The sequence below is a fragment of the Chiloscyllium plagiosum genome, chromosome 26 (genome assembly GCF_004010195.1).
Source record: "Chiloscyllium plagiosum isolate BGI_BamShark_2017 chromosome 26, ASM401019v2, whole genome shotgun sequence".
NCBI classification, from domain to species: domain Eukaryota; kingdom Metazoa; phylum Chordata; class Chondrichthyes; order Orectolobiformes; family Hemiscylliidae; genus Chiloscyllium; species Chiloscyllium plagiosum.
Window position 1 is genome coordinate 7713821 of NC_057735.1, and position 16823 is coordinate 7730643.

Sequence of the window (16823 nt, forward strand, 5' to 3'; positions counted from 1 at the left end):
TTTGGCACACTCAGCCTGCTCCCACCCCATCGAATTCATCTCCACCTACCTCATTACTGTCCTATCCCCCCTGTCCAGGAACTCCCCACATACATTTGGGACACCACCCACGCACTCCAACTCCTCCAAGACTTCCGTTTCCCCAGCCCCCAACTTCTCATCTTCACCATGGATATCCAGTTCCTGTACACCTCCATCCGCTATGACCAGGGCCTCCAAGCCCTCTGTTTCTTCCTCTCCCAACGTCCCCACCTTGCACTGATACACTTATTCATTTGGCTGAACTGGTCCTCAACCTCAACAATTTCTCCATCCAATCCTCACACTTCCTCCAGACGAAAGAGGTAGCCATGAACACCCGCATGGGCCCCCGCTATGCCTGTCTCTTTGTCAGCTACATAGAACAGTCCATCTTCCAGAGCTACACTGGCACCACTTCCCACCTTTTCCTCCACTACATTGATGACTGCATCGGTGCCACCTCTCACACTTCCTCCAGACGAAAGAGGTAGCCATGAACACCCGCATGGGCCCCAGCTATGCCTGTCTCTTTGTCAGCTACATAGAACAGTCCATCCAGAGCTACACTGGCACCACTTCCCACCTTTTCCTCCACTACATTGATGACTGCATCGGTGCCACCTCATGCTCCCACGTGGAGGTTGAACACCTCATCAACTTCACCAACACATTCCACCCAGACCTTAAATTCACCTGGATCATCTCTGACACCTCCCTCCCCTTCCTGGAACTCTCCATCTTTATCAACAATGACTGACTCAACACCAACATTTTCTACAAATCCACCGACTCCCACAGCTACCTAGATTATAACTCCTCCCACCCTACCTCCTGGAAAAATACTATCCCATATTCCCAATTCCTCCACCTCTGCTGCATCTGCTCCCTGGAGGACTAGTTCCACCACAGAACACACCAGATGGCTGTTTAGGGTCTTTCAAGTTCATTAGCTGCTGTTTTAGTGTGCTGGTGGGTTTGTGGGCTACCATGATAATAAGAGGTCTGAGTAGTCTAGCAGTCATTTCTGAGATGTATTTGATGTAGGGGAAAGTCGCTAGGGTTTTTGGACGTGTTTTGTCTGCTTGTTTGGGTTTGGTGCTGAGAAATCAGCAGACTGTCTTCATTGGGTATCCATTTTTTTGAATACACTGTATTGGTGATTTTCCTCTGCTTTACATAGTTTCTCTGTGCTGCAGTGTATGGTAGCTCATTGAATTAATGTTCTAATGCAGCTCTGTTTGTGGATGCTGGGATGATTGCTTCTGTAGTTCAGTATTTGTTCCGTATGTGCTCTTTTCCTGTAGACGCTGGTTTGAAGTTCCCCATTAGCTGTTCACTCTAGTGACATCTAGGAATGGCAGTTTGTACCGCAGCTTTTTACAATATATGTTAATGATATAGAAGATGGTATCAGCAATAACATTAGCAAATTTGCTGATGATACAAAGCTGGGTGGCAGGGTGAAATGTGATGAGGATGTTAGGAGATTACAGGGTGACCTAGACAAGTTAGGTGAGTGGGCAGATGCATGGGAGATGCAGTTTAATGTGGATAAATGTATGGTTATCCACTTTGGTCACAAGACAGGAAGGCAGATTACTGCCTCAATGGAATCAATTTAGGTAAAGGGGCAGTACAGAGAGATCTAGGTGTTCTTGTACACCAGTCAATGAAAGCAAGCATGCATGTACAGCAGGTAGTGAAGAAGGCTAATAGAATGCTGGCCTTCATAACAAGAGGAATAGAGTATAGAAGCAAAGAGGTGCTTCTGCAACTGTACAGGGCCCTGGTGAGACCACACCTGAAGTACTGTGTGCAGTTCTGGTCTCCAAATTTGAGGAAAGACATTCTGGCTATTGAGGGAGTGCAGCGTGGGTTCACGAGGTCAATTCCTGGAATGGCGGGACTATCTTATGTTGAAAGATTGAAATGACTGGGCTTGTATACCCTTGAGTTTCGAAGACTGAGAGGGGATCTGATTGAGATGTATAAGATTATGAAAGGATTGGACACTCTGGCAACAGGAAACATGTTTCCGCTGATGGGTGAGTGCCGAACCTGAGGACACAGCTTAAAAATACTGGGTAGACCATTTAAGACAGAGATGAGGAGAAACCTCTTCACCCAGAGAGTGGTGGCTGTGTGGAATGCTCTGCCCCAGAGGGCAGTGGAGGCCCAGTCTCTGGATTCATTTAAGAAAGAGTTGGATAGAGCACTTAAAGATAGTGGAATCAAGGGTTATGGAGATAAGGCAGGAAGAGGATACTGATTAGGAATGATCAGCCATGATCATGTTGAATGGCGGTGCAGGCTCGAAGGGCTGAATAGCCTACTCCTGCACCTATTGTCTATTGTCTATCGTCTTTAGTGAATTTTATGCCAGTAAGGGTATTATTGATGGTCTTGAAGGTTTCCAACAAAATACGTCAAGAAACCCTAGCCACTCTCCCCTACATCAAAGACATCTCCGAAATAACTGCCAGACTACTCAGACCCCTTGACATTGTGGTAGCCCACAAACCCACCAACACACTAAAACAGCAGTTAATGAACATGAAAGACCCTATGCGGACAACAAGCAAAACTAATGTCATTTACAAAATACCTTACAAGAACTGTAACAAACACTACATTGGACAAACAGGCAGAAAACTAGCCACCAGGATACATGAACATCAACTAGCCACAAAAAGACATGACCCACTTTCACTAGTATCTTTACATACAGATGAGGAAGGACACTACTTCAACTGGGACAACACATTCATCCTAGGACAAGCCTAGAAGCATGGCATTCCACCCAGAACTCTATCAACAAACACATTGACTTGGATCCCATTTACCATGCCCAGAGAAAAAGAACAGGAAATGACATCACCAACCCAAGGAAACCGAAACACATAAATAAAAAGCAGGCCATACCACCAGTGCTTCACTGGAGGCTCACTGAAGATGTTACCTAGTATTGTGACAAAACATCTGAAAACGAACCTTCCAGCTCATCCAGCAAACTTACATCCATAGACTATCAATTTTCAACTTCCATCATCTGATGTTAATATCAAGACTTCCATGACTAAAATGGTTACAAGAAGGAAGAAACATAAACCTAAAATAACTGCCATTGATCACCTAAGGCAGGGTCAGGAAACCAAATTGGAATAAACAAAATTGTTTGAGCTGAAATTATCATTTTACCTCTAGATGTTAGTAACAGTCACCTCCATCAGGTATTAGGGAACTTGCATAAATTGTTACAATTTGCACTTCTATGAGAGTTCCAAATGAAAGTGTTGCCTGCAAATATCCAGCTTGGAAAAACAATGGAGCCAGACTCAGAGATACACAATTGAACCATAATCCTCAGCAGAGTGAGGATTGGTAACAGCACGGTCGAAAAGACCTTCCCTCTCCTTGCAATTCCTCTTGGTTTCATTGAGAACCCAAAAAGGTCTACTACTGTGCATTTTGCCTCTTTACCTGATCAGAGTCTTGTGGGCTCAAGACCCATTCCACGCCTTACATAATGTCGAATGATTGGCACAGCTAAGTACAGAGGGGACGCTTAACATTTTTGGAGATATTGGTTTTGGATGAGATAATTTGTTCAGGTGAATTTAAATGCCCTTGGAAAAGGAACCGAAGAGTTCTCCCATGTCTTAGTCAACACCAATCCTAGAACCAGAACCACCACTGCAGTTTCTGGACTGTGCACAAATTGTTTGGCTACCAACTGAAAGATGTTAATTGCCTTTGGGTCGTTCTGGAGGGTATTAAATAAATTCAAGTCTATTCTTTCTGGAATGATGAAGAAGTGGGCAAGGGGAAAGTGATACACTCCATCAATAAACACATCGATTTTGATCCTATCTATCTTACCTTGAAAAAAAACTGGAAAGGACATCACCTTAAGAAACCAAGACCTATAAATAGAGAGGTGGGACATACCACCAACACTTCAACGGAGACTCTCACTGATAATGTTACCTAATATGGTGACAAAACATCTGAAAACAAAACTTCCAACTTAGCCAGCTAACTTACATATTTATGATCAACCTTAAAAATCACACAACACCAGGTTATAGTCCAACAGGGTTAATTGGAAGCACTAGCTTTCGGAGCGCCACTCCTTCATCAGGTGGTTGTGGATGAAGGTGCGGTGCTCCGAAAGCTAGTGCTTCCAATTAAACCTGTTGGACTATAACCTGGTGTTGTGTGATTTTTAACTTTGTACACCCCAATCCAACACCGGCATCTCCAAATCATATCATCAACCTGAGCTACAAGTCTTCTCAAAAAATCGCTAGTACGTCGACCGTTACTTGAGTCCTTTTTAATTATTTGTGGTCAAGCCAACCATAAAACTGAGCAAAACCCGAAAAAAAAATCTCTAGATGCTGTAAATCAGCAACAAAAACAGAAATTGCTGGAAAAGCTCAGCAGGTCTGGCAGGATCTGTGAAGAGAAATCAAGAGTTAACGTTTTGAGTCCGGTGACCCTGCCTGAGAACTGAGCACCTCAGCTTTGACCCAGATCACTGACCAGTGACTGTACACGAGCAGCAATAGTTAGTTAGGTGAGAGGTCAGGGAAGCCTCCAAAGAAGCCTTTCCAACAGGCTACCAAAATGAACTAAGATTCCTGATTCTGCATTTGGTGCCCCCACACCCAACCTCTCATTCTTACACCTTTCAGCAAGCACAATCACTGCATGCATGACTGCCCCAGGTAAGATCGAAGACCCAGTTTCTTCAAGGTAATCTTGTAAGGAGCTCAGTCTCTGGAGTAGATTAGTGTGCCAGGAAAAGCAAAGCCAAGTCAATAAAACTGAACGAGCTTTAACTGGCTAATGGAGGGAACCTGATTACAGAGTTACATTCTTTTGAAAGCTTTAGGGGATTCTGTGCTCTCAGCAGCTGTCAAATGCAATCATTGGTTTGTTCAATATTAGCTGGCGGCTGTCAAAGCTGTTTTCAGTCAAATGGCATTCTTCTCTTCCCCACAAGTCAATCCTCCCGAAAACCTGTCCCAGTTGAACTTTGATATTTAGACAGGAACGGTGGAGCCTCGATTCCTCATTAGGTGGTTTATTATGGAAAAACCATCTCTATCTAACAATTGCTCAACAGGAAGGTCGATACCTCAGAGGGCCAGACCATCAAAGGATTTGAAAATATAGTGGACAACTTTCAATTTGAAGCATTACTTAATTAGAAGCGAGGTAAAGTCCAGGTAGATTGCGGATAATACTACCAGTGCATCCATCATCTCTGTAGCCAATTCCTTTAAAATCCTAGGATTTTAATTTGGAATTAATAAAAATTTGCAAGCCTACGTGGCCAGTCAATGGCTCCCATCTCAGATCTGGGCTAAAGGGATTTGAAATCCCTCTGGCCCCTTCCTGTCCATCAGGGGCACCTGGGAGAATCACAACCACTGAGGCGTAGGTGCTTCCCTTTGCTCTTGTTCAGTCACCATGAAGACACAGAGTCAAGCTTAGTGATAGAATTCCCACCTCTGAATCAGAAAGTGAAGGGGTTCAGACAGTGCAGCAGTTTGAGAAGGAAGGGGGAGGAAATCAACGAGAGAAAAAGTACTGGGGAAACCAGCGAGGCTAATAAGTCCTTGAACCTAGGGTGTTTCCTCCAAGGGTTTTAAAGGAAGTGGCCACAGAGATGATGGATGCACTGGTAATAATGTTCCAAGAATCCTTAGATTCTGGATAAGTCTCAGTGGATTAGAAAACTGTTGATGTAATGCTTTTATACTTTTTTTTAACAAAGGAGACAAAAAATTTAGCTGGGTGAGTTGGCATAACATCTGTTACTGGGAAAACGTTAGTTTATTTGTTATCATCATTGTAATTGGTGATCATTCACTATCGAGTATGATTATCTACCCTGAAAATTCCATGTCACTGCTCATGGGTTCTGTTGGCCATTATGTGGCTGATGAGTCTGATCCGAGAGCCCCATTTCCAACAATACATTTGGCAGATATATCCCAGGTCCCTGCAGCCTACAGGCCTCAATAGCAAGGTCAATAATTTTACAGGTTGAACACGTTCTATGTCCTCTACCTGCCCAACACCATAGCTATTTTCATGAAATGGGCTGCTTTCAGCACAGCCAAACCATTTTCACCAGCTCATCATCTCCATTATTAACTTTTCTCTCTATCTGGCATATTATCTTCCAAAACTTTGTCTGCCTATCATTCTCTGTCTCTGGGCTCCACCTCTATTCTTTCCCCCACCAACTTCAACATAAATATCACCTTTTATCAGCTACCATCAGTTCAGAAGAAGAGTCACTGGAGTTGAAATATTGACTCTGCTTTCTCCCCCAAAGTTGCTGCCAGAGCTGCTGAGTTTCTCCAGCAGTTTCTGCTTTTGTAGGAAGGTTGATGCCTCAGACTATGAATCCTTCTATTATTATGTAAGGTTACCAAATGCATAGTAAAACTCAATGCATAGATAAGAGGTTACAGCACGTAGCAGTATGGTCCAACCCTTCTGTGCTGGTGTTCATTGTGTACACAAACGGATATTTTCAATCACATTTCTCACCTTGAGCCCATGAGTCTATCTTTTTTTCCTCCAAGCTCCTATCCAAGTTGATCATGAATGCTGGCATAGTATCTGCTTCAACCAGTAACTCTGGGTGGTTGTATCTGACCATTACCAATGCAATGGGCTGAAGGGTCTCTTTCTTGTTGTATGACTCTGTATGATTGCAAAACAAATGGATACAGTTTGAAGTACTTTGACTTCAGAGTTTACAGTGGATAGAGTCAAACGTGGAGAGGTTATAAGTGTCTGAGAGCTGCAATAGACTTTAAGACATGTTTTCATTCAATTCCTTCATTTCTCACAATCTTATACTCCACTACTACCTGATGAAAGATCAGCGCACTGAAAGCTAGTGCTTCCAAATATACCTGATGGACTATAAACTGATGTTGTGTGATTTTTAACTTCCTAAATCCAATAACCCCCTCCACTCCATCCCTATAGTAACACCTGTGTAGTAACTGTATCGTAATAGGTGTCACTATTGCTGTAGAAAAATACGAACATTGACAGTTTACCATCATAACATTTACGAGTATTTAGATATGCAGTTGCAATGCCAAAGCATATAAGGCTATAAGCTAAATGCTGGAAAATTAGATTGACTAGTTAGGTGGTGGTATCTGACCAGTACAGACTAATGGGCTGAAGGATCTCTTTCTTGCTATATGACTTTATATGATTGCAAAACAAATGGATACAGTTTGAAGTTCTTTGCCTTCAGAGTTTAGAGTGGATAGAGTCAAAGGTGGAGAGGTTATAAGCGTCTGAGAGCTGCATCAGACCTTAAGACATGTTTTCATTCAATTTCTTCATTTCATACAAACTGCAACAGGTTAACCAGTATTTTTAATTGACCAGCACCACGCAAGTCGGTGTCGGGGTGGGGCATTTGGTATTTGGAAAGTTACCAAATACATAATAGGAAAACATAATCTCTGCTCAAATGGAAAACATTGAAAACAAAGATATTAATATACTCCTCCCATCAATATATAAATCGATTTAATCCAATCTCAAAAAATCAAAGGGAATATCTCCACATCACTGTCTAGAATAGGAACCATAAATAACAATGATTACCCACAAGGGGGCGACAGATCCTTTAAAATAATAATTTTCATACAATATCATAGATAAACAAAAGGATATAGTGAATCAGAACAATGAAGATGGATAGATAAACAAAGGATGAAAATCTAGATACAATTTCAGAAACTAAAATAACATTTTTATACAGAGCTAGTATAAACCAGTAGGCAATTTACAGGGCACATGAAATCAGAAGATTGCAGAGAAACAACAGCAAAGCAGCAGACATCCATCCAAAACAGTCCAAACAGCCCTAGACCCATCCTCCTCTCAACCAGCATAGCCCTCCATTCCCTTCTCCCTTACTTGCTCCTTTAGTCAACTCCTTAAATGCATCTAAATGATACAACTCAATTGCTTCCTCTGGTAAAGAGTTTCACTCTCTGAATAAAGAAGTTCTTTATAATTTTTTAATCTTTCTGCAACAATTGATATCTTGTTCAGCATCAGAGTCCGTGCAAGTCGAAGTCTAACAGCTGTGGGTGTGGAGTTGAATTTTTTATGGAACTCATATCTTTCAAAGTATCTGTGTTGGAGGGGCTGAGTCTCCTCCCAGTGGGGAGCACTGAGAGCCTGGATGTTCAGAAGCTCTCTCTCATGTAGAATTCCATCAGCTTGGGATAATAAAGGTTGAGAATCCAAAACAAGCAGCCTGGGCTACATGTAGCTGCATTACTTTGGTCACTGGAAAATTGGGCAGCACGAATAGCATTGCTGCCTCATAGCACTAGGGACCTGAGTTCAATCCCTGTCTCGGGTGACTGTCTGTGTGGAGTTTGCACGTTCACTCTGCGTTTGCATGGGCTTCCTCTCACACTCCAAAGAATCTGCAGGTTAGGAACTGGCCATGCTAAATTGTTCAGTGATGTGTAGGCGAGGTGCATTAGTCAGGGGTAAATGTAGGATCAAAGGGTTGGGGAATGGGTCTGGTTGGGTTACTCTTTGGAGGGTCAGTATGGACTCGTTGGGCCAAAGGGCCTGCTGCCACACTGAAGGGACTCTAAGTTCACCCCAGAACTTCAACAATTAGCACACATCTCTTCATTGCATCCCTCCCACTGCTTCCCCCATTGAACTTCTTGGAGGCAGTTTTACACTAATGGTTTCTAGTTATGATCTTCCCATAACATTTTCTCCCCATCTAAACAATCAAAATCTTCCATAATATTAAAGAGTTTTAATAGGACATCCCCTTGCCTTCCTTTCTCAAGAAGAAAGACAAGTTGTCAATCTGGCATCCTCCTTATAAATTTATTTTACACCCTCTGTGTTTTGATATGTTTCTTTGTAATAATACGGTGTCCAGGATTGTGTACAGTGTTCCAGGTACCGGCTAATCAACACTCTCTACTTTTCAATTCTCTCCCATCAGAAATAAACCCAAGTGCTTTGTTTACTGTTTAGTGACCTGGTTATTGTGAGCCACGTCTTGAGATGTGGAACATGGTTAGCTGATACAGATTCAAGACTGAGTACATAATCTTTTCTGATAAAAGTCTCTTTCTCTCCACAGAAGCTGCCGATTGGTGTTTTTTTTTAATTTCAGGTCTCCGGCATCTGTGGTATTCTGCTTTTTGTTAAAGCTCAGTCCCATTCAAAAGCAACATTGAAATGCTGGAAGGGTGACCACTGGGATGAGACATTAAACCAAGGCACCAGCTGCCTGTTCTGATGGACACGTAACTTTCATCACTGTCTTTCTGCAGGGAGCTCCCCCAGTATCCTGACAAACAACCGCCTTGCAGTTATGACAAAATTAACTGGAACCACACTCTATGTGGGATCTTCCTGAGCACAAGATGGTTACCGCATTTGTCCACTCAGTTAACAGGTTTCATTAGCTGCAAAGTCCCCAGAAACAAGCTCTCTCTTTAAATCGATTTGCTTGCCTTTTGTGACCACATGCAAATTTACAGAATTTTTGTCACTGAGATTGGTCAAAGTCCATGATAGCACAGACTGTACATCATCAATTGCTTCAGACGTCTGTATGTGTCAGCCTGTGATTAGCCAGCCTCCGGTCCACAAGCATTCATAAACATTTGTGTTTCAGTGATTGATCTTCAATGGTTTCAAGAAGATGGAGAGGACTGCATATACTAGAGACCTGGGGTCAATAAAGTGTGGAGAAAGCAAGGCAGGTCAGGCAGCATCTGAGCAGCAGGCAAGTCGATGTTTTGGCAGGACCCTCTTCTGCCTATGGATATTGGCCACATCCCAACTGACTGCTTAAGAGGGAAAGATTGAAGATTATTGCTGCAAAGTGGGATCTGCCCACTTCCATGCATTAACATGATATCACCAGGGAGTTTTTCCTGATCTGCTCCTCCTCCGTTTGACATGAACCTTTGGAGAGTAACTCACAAGAGAGCAGCTCTTTATGGAGAACACTCAATATGTCCAAGGAGCTCATCATTCCTGTAAAACAGGCAGGGAAAGTTGTTATTAACAGGCCGAATCGGATTATCGCTCTCTTTTATAACATCTCACTGCTGTGATTCCTTACCATGTCCCACATTGTAACAGGAGTCCAAAGTGCTCATTAAGATCTTCCCCAATGACCGTCTGGAAATGTTCTGTGATCAAGCAGAATACAAATTGAGGATGGATAGGAATGCAAGAAAAAGGAAGAGTTAGAATCTGAAAAACATCAAAAACTGGTCCATTCAACAACTCAGGAACATGGTGTCCACTTAAAACAGACGCCTCCTGTATTCTGTTATTCAGTCTGCTTGATACCTGGTGAGGATACCAGTGACAAAATAACGTCATTAAGTGTTGCATGGATTTCTGGACAGTTAAGGCCTGTAGGCAAGTATTCACAAGACCCTCACACTGTAAACCCAATTCAAAATCATTGTCAAAACATTCAATCCATCTTTGGCAGAGGCAGGCTGACAGGACTGTAGGTGGGTCAGTGTGGACTTGTTGGGCCAAATAGCCTGTTTCCACACTGTAGGGATTCCATGATGCTAAATCTTTAAAATAAAGGGCAACACGGTGACTCAGTGGTTAGCACTGCTGACTCACAGCACCAGTGACCCAGGTTCAATTTCCACCTCGGGTGATTCTCTGTGTGGAGTTTGCACATTCTCCCCGTATATATGTGGGTTTCTTCCAGGTGCTCCGGTTTCTTCCCATAATCTCCAAGATGTGGGGGTTAAGTGAATTGGCTGTGCTAAATTGCCCACAGTGTTCAGGGATGTGTGAGGTGAGGTGCATTAGTCAGGGGTTAATGTAGGATCCTAGGATAGGGGAATGGGTCTGGATGGGTTACTCTTCGGATGGATCAGTGTGGACTTTTTGGGCCAAATGACCTGTTTCCACACTGGAGGGATTAAATGATTCAATGAACACAGTGTAATCTGGCTGCACATCAGATTCAATCACTGCTGCTCTCAGAAGCTGCTCATTTACTTCTTTGTGTTGTCCCACCCATACCCAAGCCTCTGGTGGGAGAATCCAGGCCAACAATACTGTCCATACTGGCTGTAAGGTCATCGCCATGCCATGACTAGGTGACACCTCATCCACGACAGACACACAAATAAAGCAAATACAGAGAATACTGGACAAACTCAGCAGATCTGGCAATATCTGTGCAGAGAGAAACAGCTATTGTTGAGGTACAACTCTTCTTCAGAAAGATGAGGGTTGGCCCATTTAAGCAGGAGGTGAGGAGCATTTCCTTTCTCACAAAGGGTTGTGAGTCTTTGAAACTCTCTTCCTCAAAAGGTGGCCTTTGAATTTAGTTTTTAAAGGCAGTGGTAGATGAATTCTTGATGAGTAACAGAGTGAAAGTTTATCACAGAGAGGTGGGAATGTGCAGCAGTCAGATCAGCTATGATCTTATTGGGAGAAAGTGAGGACTGTAGATGCTGAGATCAGAGTCGAGAGAGTTGGAAAAGCACAGCAGGTCAGGCAGCAGCCGAGGGGCAAGACAGTCGATGTTTGAGCGTAAGCCCTTGATCAGGAATGTGGGCTTTCCTGATGAAGAGCTTACACTTGAAACGTCAACTCTCCAGCTCCTCGGATGCTGCCTGACCTGCTGTGCTTTCCAGCACCACACTTTTGACCATAATCTTGTTGGTGCAACAGGGTGAGTGACCTGTTGATCCATACTCTCATACAGTAAATGGATGAGGATAAAAGGAAATTAGTGTCATTTTAGGGGAAATATTCAGAGGATTATGGGGAAGGAGCAAGCAAATGGGATTAATTACAGAGTTCCTGCAAAGAGATAGCAAAGGTATGATGGGCCAAATGGTTGCTGAATTTTTGAGGTTTCCACAAAATTTGTTTGTTTTTCATTCATTCATATTAGTGTCTCTAGCATATCAGAATACAAGTTCTGAACAAAACTCATATGGGTCTCAAAATGTTAACTCTATTTCCCTTTCCACAGATGTATCAGATCTGCCAAGTTTCTCCAGTATTAGCTGTTTGTTTCAGATTTCCAACATCTGCAATGTTTTACTTTTATTCATGAATAAAGCAGTTATGAAGATGGATGTCAATCTGAGATAAAGAAATACTGTAGTGTACAATATCCAATTTGAAACTTGTGAAAAGGGAGGCCATGGTCTACTGGTAATATCATTAGACTATTAATCCAGAGACCCAGGTAATTTCTGGGGAACTGGGTTCAAATCCCACCATGGCAGTTTGTGGAATTTGAATTGAATAAAAATTCGAAATTAAAAGTCTAATGATGACCATGAGTCCCATCTAGTTCACTAATGCTCTTTAGGGGAAGACTTTAGTGGCCTGGTCTGGCCTACATGTGGGCAATTAAGGATAGGTCAAGAACACTGACCCAGCCAAAGGTACTCATACTTATGAATAAAAAAAACACAATCCGTGCTCCAGTTTCTCAATATCTCCTTGAAATGACTGCCCTCCAAAGTGAAACAAACATGCCTCAAGTGTCGCACGGTGGTTCAGTGGTTAGCACTGCTGCCTCACAGCGCCAGGGACCTGGGTTCAATTCCAACCTCAGGTGACTGTCTCTGTGGAGTTTGCATGTTCTCCCCGTGTCTGCATGGCTTTCCTCCAGGTGTTTCTGTTTCCTCCCAATGTTCAAAGATGTGCAGGTTAGATGGACTGGCAGGTTAAATTGCCCATAGTGTCCAGGGCTGTGTAGATTAGATGGATCAGCCATGGGAAATGCAGGCTAGAGGGACAGGATAAGGGAGGTTGGTCTGGGTGGAATGCTGTTCAGAGGGTCGGTGTGAACTTGATGGGCCGAATAGCCTGTTTCCACATTGTAGGGATTCTATAATTCTAACTTTGCCACACGCCTAGTGAGAGAAGGGCTACCTGCACAATCTAATGAATACACTGGTGAATGCTCCAGAGGGATTCCAGAAACCTGGAATGTCGACTCAACAACAAACTTCGGTTCCCCATAAAAAGTGTGCCCTAATGGGAGTTACAATTCCACAAATTCTAGGCCTGAAACTAACATGTGAAGTCGAATCGGAGAGCCAGTGCAGACACTGTGGGCCGAATGGTCTCCTTCTGCAAAGTAATAATTGTGTGACTCAATGAATACCCACATACCCACCCAGCTCCTCACTCCCCCACAACCAACATGGTGAATCGAGCCTGAATTAGCAGCCTGAATGCCAGCCACGCTACTTAATACCACTGATTGAGCTATTGCTGCAGGAAGCTGTGTCTGAACAGAAGGCTAATCCTAACACGTTGTTCACCCAGTGTGAAATCATACTTACATGCTGCGAGTCGGACTATTGCCTGGTCCTTACAAGCAGAACTCTTTGGTGTTTGTGATCAGACATAAAGTAAACTGCTGTGAACTTTGCCAAGCAACTGGTTCAAACAGTCCCCGACCGGGATGTGAGCAGCATTGGCGTGTTATGAATGTTCCGATGGGATCTGGCATCTAAGTTTTCGATGCTGACCTCCTTTCCGAAACACACACCTAACCTCTCACACTAGAACCTCTAACAATGAGCTATAACAATATATTATTTTAGTTGCATGACACTGTGATCTTTTGCTATAAATTCTGTTTCTTATGATACTGCCCCACTAGTTACCGGATGAAGGAGCAGCGCTCTAAAAGCTAGTTCTTCCAAATAAAGCTGTTGGACTACAACCTGGTGTTGTGTGATTTTTAACTTTGTCCACCCAGGTCCAACACCAGCTCCTCCACATAATGAACTTCACAATAGACTACTTTCTTTTCAATCGTCGGGGTAATTACCAGCGTTCGCAGTTGTTGCAGAAGCTGCAGTACATCCGTCAGTTTCTCCTCAATCAGCGAGAGTCTAACCCGATCAGTTTCAACCATCTGCAGTTCCATCCTCAGCATCTCCACCTCCTCCCCTTTCAGCTGGAGTTCCTTGGTCATTGCACATGTCAACTGGAAAACAAGACAGCATTCACATGGAAGCTACAGTAGCCCAACAAAGACATGCATTTTTATAGCCACTCTTATACATAGATAGCTTTATAAAAAATTGGAGCAGGTTATTCAGCCCTTCAAAATCTGCTCCGCCATTCAAAATGATCATGCTGATCAGCCAGTTCAGTACTCTATTCCAATTTCTCCCCCACAACTTTTGATTCCCATAGCCTCAAAAACTATATCTGGCTCCTTCTTGAAAACACTGGGGTAGCACAATTGCTCAGTGGTTAGCACTGTTACCTCACAGTGCCAAGGACGCGGTTTTGATTCCCACCTCAGGCGACTGTCTGTGTGGAGTTTGCATGTTCTCCCCTGTGTCTGCGTGGGTTTCCTTTGGGTTTGCTCTGGTTTCCTCCCACAGTCCAAAGATGGGCAGGTTAGGTGAACTGGCCATGCTAAATTGCCCATAGCGTTCAATTTTTTATAAAGCTATCTATATATAAGTGTGGGTTAGGCACATTAGTCTGGGATAAATGTAGAGTGATAGGGAATTGGTCTGGGAAGGTTACTCTTCGCAGGGTCAGTGTGGACATGTTGGGCCAAAAAACCTGTTTCCACACTGTAGGGATTCTATGACATTCAATATTGTGGCCTTAATCCCTTTCTATGGCAGAGAATTCCCTAGACTCATCACTCTGTGGTGCAGAAATTTCTCCTCATCTCACCCCTAAAAGGCCTAGGCTTCACGCTTAGACGGTGACTCCTAGTTCTGGACTCCCCAGTCATCAGGAACATCCTTCCTGTGTTTGCCCTGTCTTGTCCCATTTCTACGAGATCGCCCCCTCATTCTTCTACACTCGAGTAAATATAATCCAAACCGATCCAGTCTCTCTTCATACGTCATGACCATCAACTTGAGATGAACCTAACCCTTTCACAGCCATGGCTTTTGAAGTGTAGACACTGTGGAAATGTAGGAAATGTGGCAGTTAGTTAACAAACTGCAAGCTGCCACATATAGCTATACCATACTAGTAAGATCATCAGTTTTTAAAAGTGAGGTTTGTGGATTAAATATTGCTTTGAATGTCAAAGAAATCTTCCCTGCCTTTCTTTGAAATTGTCCTGCTCTACTTCAGGGGGCAGAAGGTTAATCTTTTGTGGGAAAGACAAAATCCATTACAAGAACAAACTGTGTCCTAAATGTCCTTTCCCCAATTCTGTACTTCCCTGTGGCATGTTTATCCAACTCACTTCTCATTTAATTTTTCCAACATTACACAACAGATTCATACAAAACTTTGACAACTACCGTCTCTTACAACCGGACCATTTTTACATTGTGGGAACACTGGTCTTGAAATAAAATTTGTCTCTAAGTATAACTAGTTCAAGGACATGTCAAACCATCTGGGAGGAAACATCAGGGTCCGCAGCTGTCCAGACCAGCCGGGTACATCTCCTCGTAGAAGGTTACGGAGTCACAATAATTTAAGTGCAAAATAGGCCTTTCCTTCCACTTTACTCAGGAAGCAGACTGAGCTAACAGACAATTGGAGTGTCAGGACAGACGAGATAGGAAGCTCAGGCAGGATGGGAAACTCCAGCATTGAGCAAGCAGAAAGGGGAAAGCACATTTAATGGCATTTTCCTTCATCACAGGTTCCCATTCCCATAGGAATTGTGTCCCAGTGCAGGCTATGCACCATGAACTATGACTGGGTTTAAATCTGATGTCTGTAGTTTCGAGGAGTTGAATGTGAGGGACAAAGCTGTTTTTTTCTGTATACAGGCAGTGGTTCATGTGTGGAATGGACTTTCAGAAGAATTTTTTTTTCTTAATTCATTCACAGGATGAGGGCATCACTGGCCAGACTGACATTTATCGCCCATCCCTAATTGCCCAGAGGGCAGTTAAGAGTCAACCACATTGTTGGAGGACCTGGAGTCACATGTAGGCCAGATCCTGAAGGACATTCATGAACCAGGTGGATTTTTCCGACAATCGATAACAGATTCATGGTCACCATTAGATTCTTGATTCCAGATCTTAACTGAATTCAAATTCCAGCATCTGTTGTGGCAGGATTCAAACCCGGGTCCCTAGAACATCACCTGGGTTAACCATCTTGCGATAATACCACTCCTTCTCCTTGGTGGATGCTGTACAGTTACAATGTTTAAAATTTGGATGAGTACATGAATAGGAAATGCTTGGAGGGATATGGGCCAAGTGCAGGCAGGTGGGACTAGTTTAGTTTGGGATTATAGTTGGTATGGACTGGTTGGACCAAAGGGTCTATTTCTGTGCTATGTGACTCTATGACCTGAGACATTGTTTTTAAATCATCCTGTTCAGAGATGTTATTACATACCTCTGGAGCAGGTGGGATTTGAACCTGGGCTACCTGGTTCAGAGGTTGGGACACCAGGAACTCCCCACATACATTTGAGACACCACCCACGCCCTCCACCTCATCCAAGACTTCTGTTTCCCTGCCCCCCAATGCCTCATCTTCACCATGGACACCCAATCCCTCTACACCTCCATCCGCCATGACCAGGGCCTCCAAGCCCTCCGTTTTTTCTTCTTCCGACGTCCCCAACAGTACCCTTCCACCGATACTCACATTTGTTTGGCCGAACTGGTCCTCACCCTTAACAATATCTCCTTCGAATCCTCCCACTTCCTCCAGACCAAAGGGGCAGCCATGGGCACACGTATGGACCCCAGCTATGCCTGTCTCTTTGTTGGCTACGTAGA

The 16823-nt window shown here is 43.5% G+C and overlaps 1 protein-coding gene across 3 annotated transcripts in view; it reads right to left on the minus strand.

Annotated features, from left to right (window-relative positions):
* Window positions 1-8593: 8593 nt before the first annotated feature.
* The window catches only part of LOC122563058 (EF-hand and coiled-coil domain-containing protein 1-like), a 27379-nt gene continuing 19149 nt past the window's right edge, over window positions 8594-16823 (minus strand). For all 3 annotated transcript variants that reach the window (XM_043716412.1, XM_043716411.1, XM_043716410.1), the window contains 3 exons: window positions 13916-14074; window positions 10193-10262; window positions 8594-10104 (listed from right to left, as the gene is read on the minus strand). In XM_043716412.1, coding sequence (XP_043572347.1) covers window positions 9974-10104; window positions 10193-10262; window positions 13916-14074 — 360 coding nt within the window. In that variant the 3' untranslated portion in view covers window positions 8594-9973. The remainder of the gene's footprint in view (window positions 10105-10192; window positions 10263-13915; window positions 14075-16823) is intronic.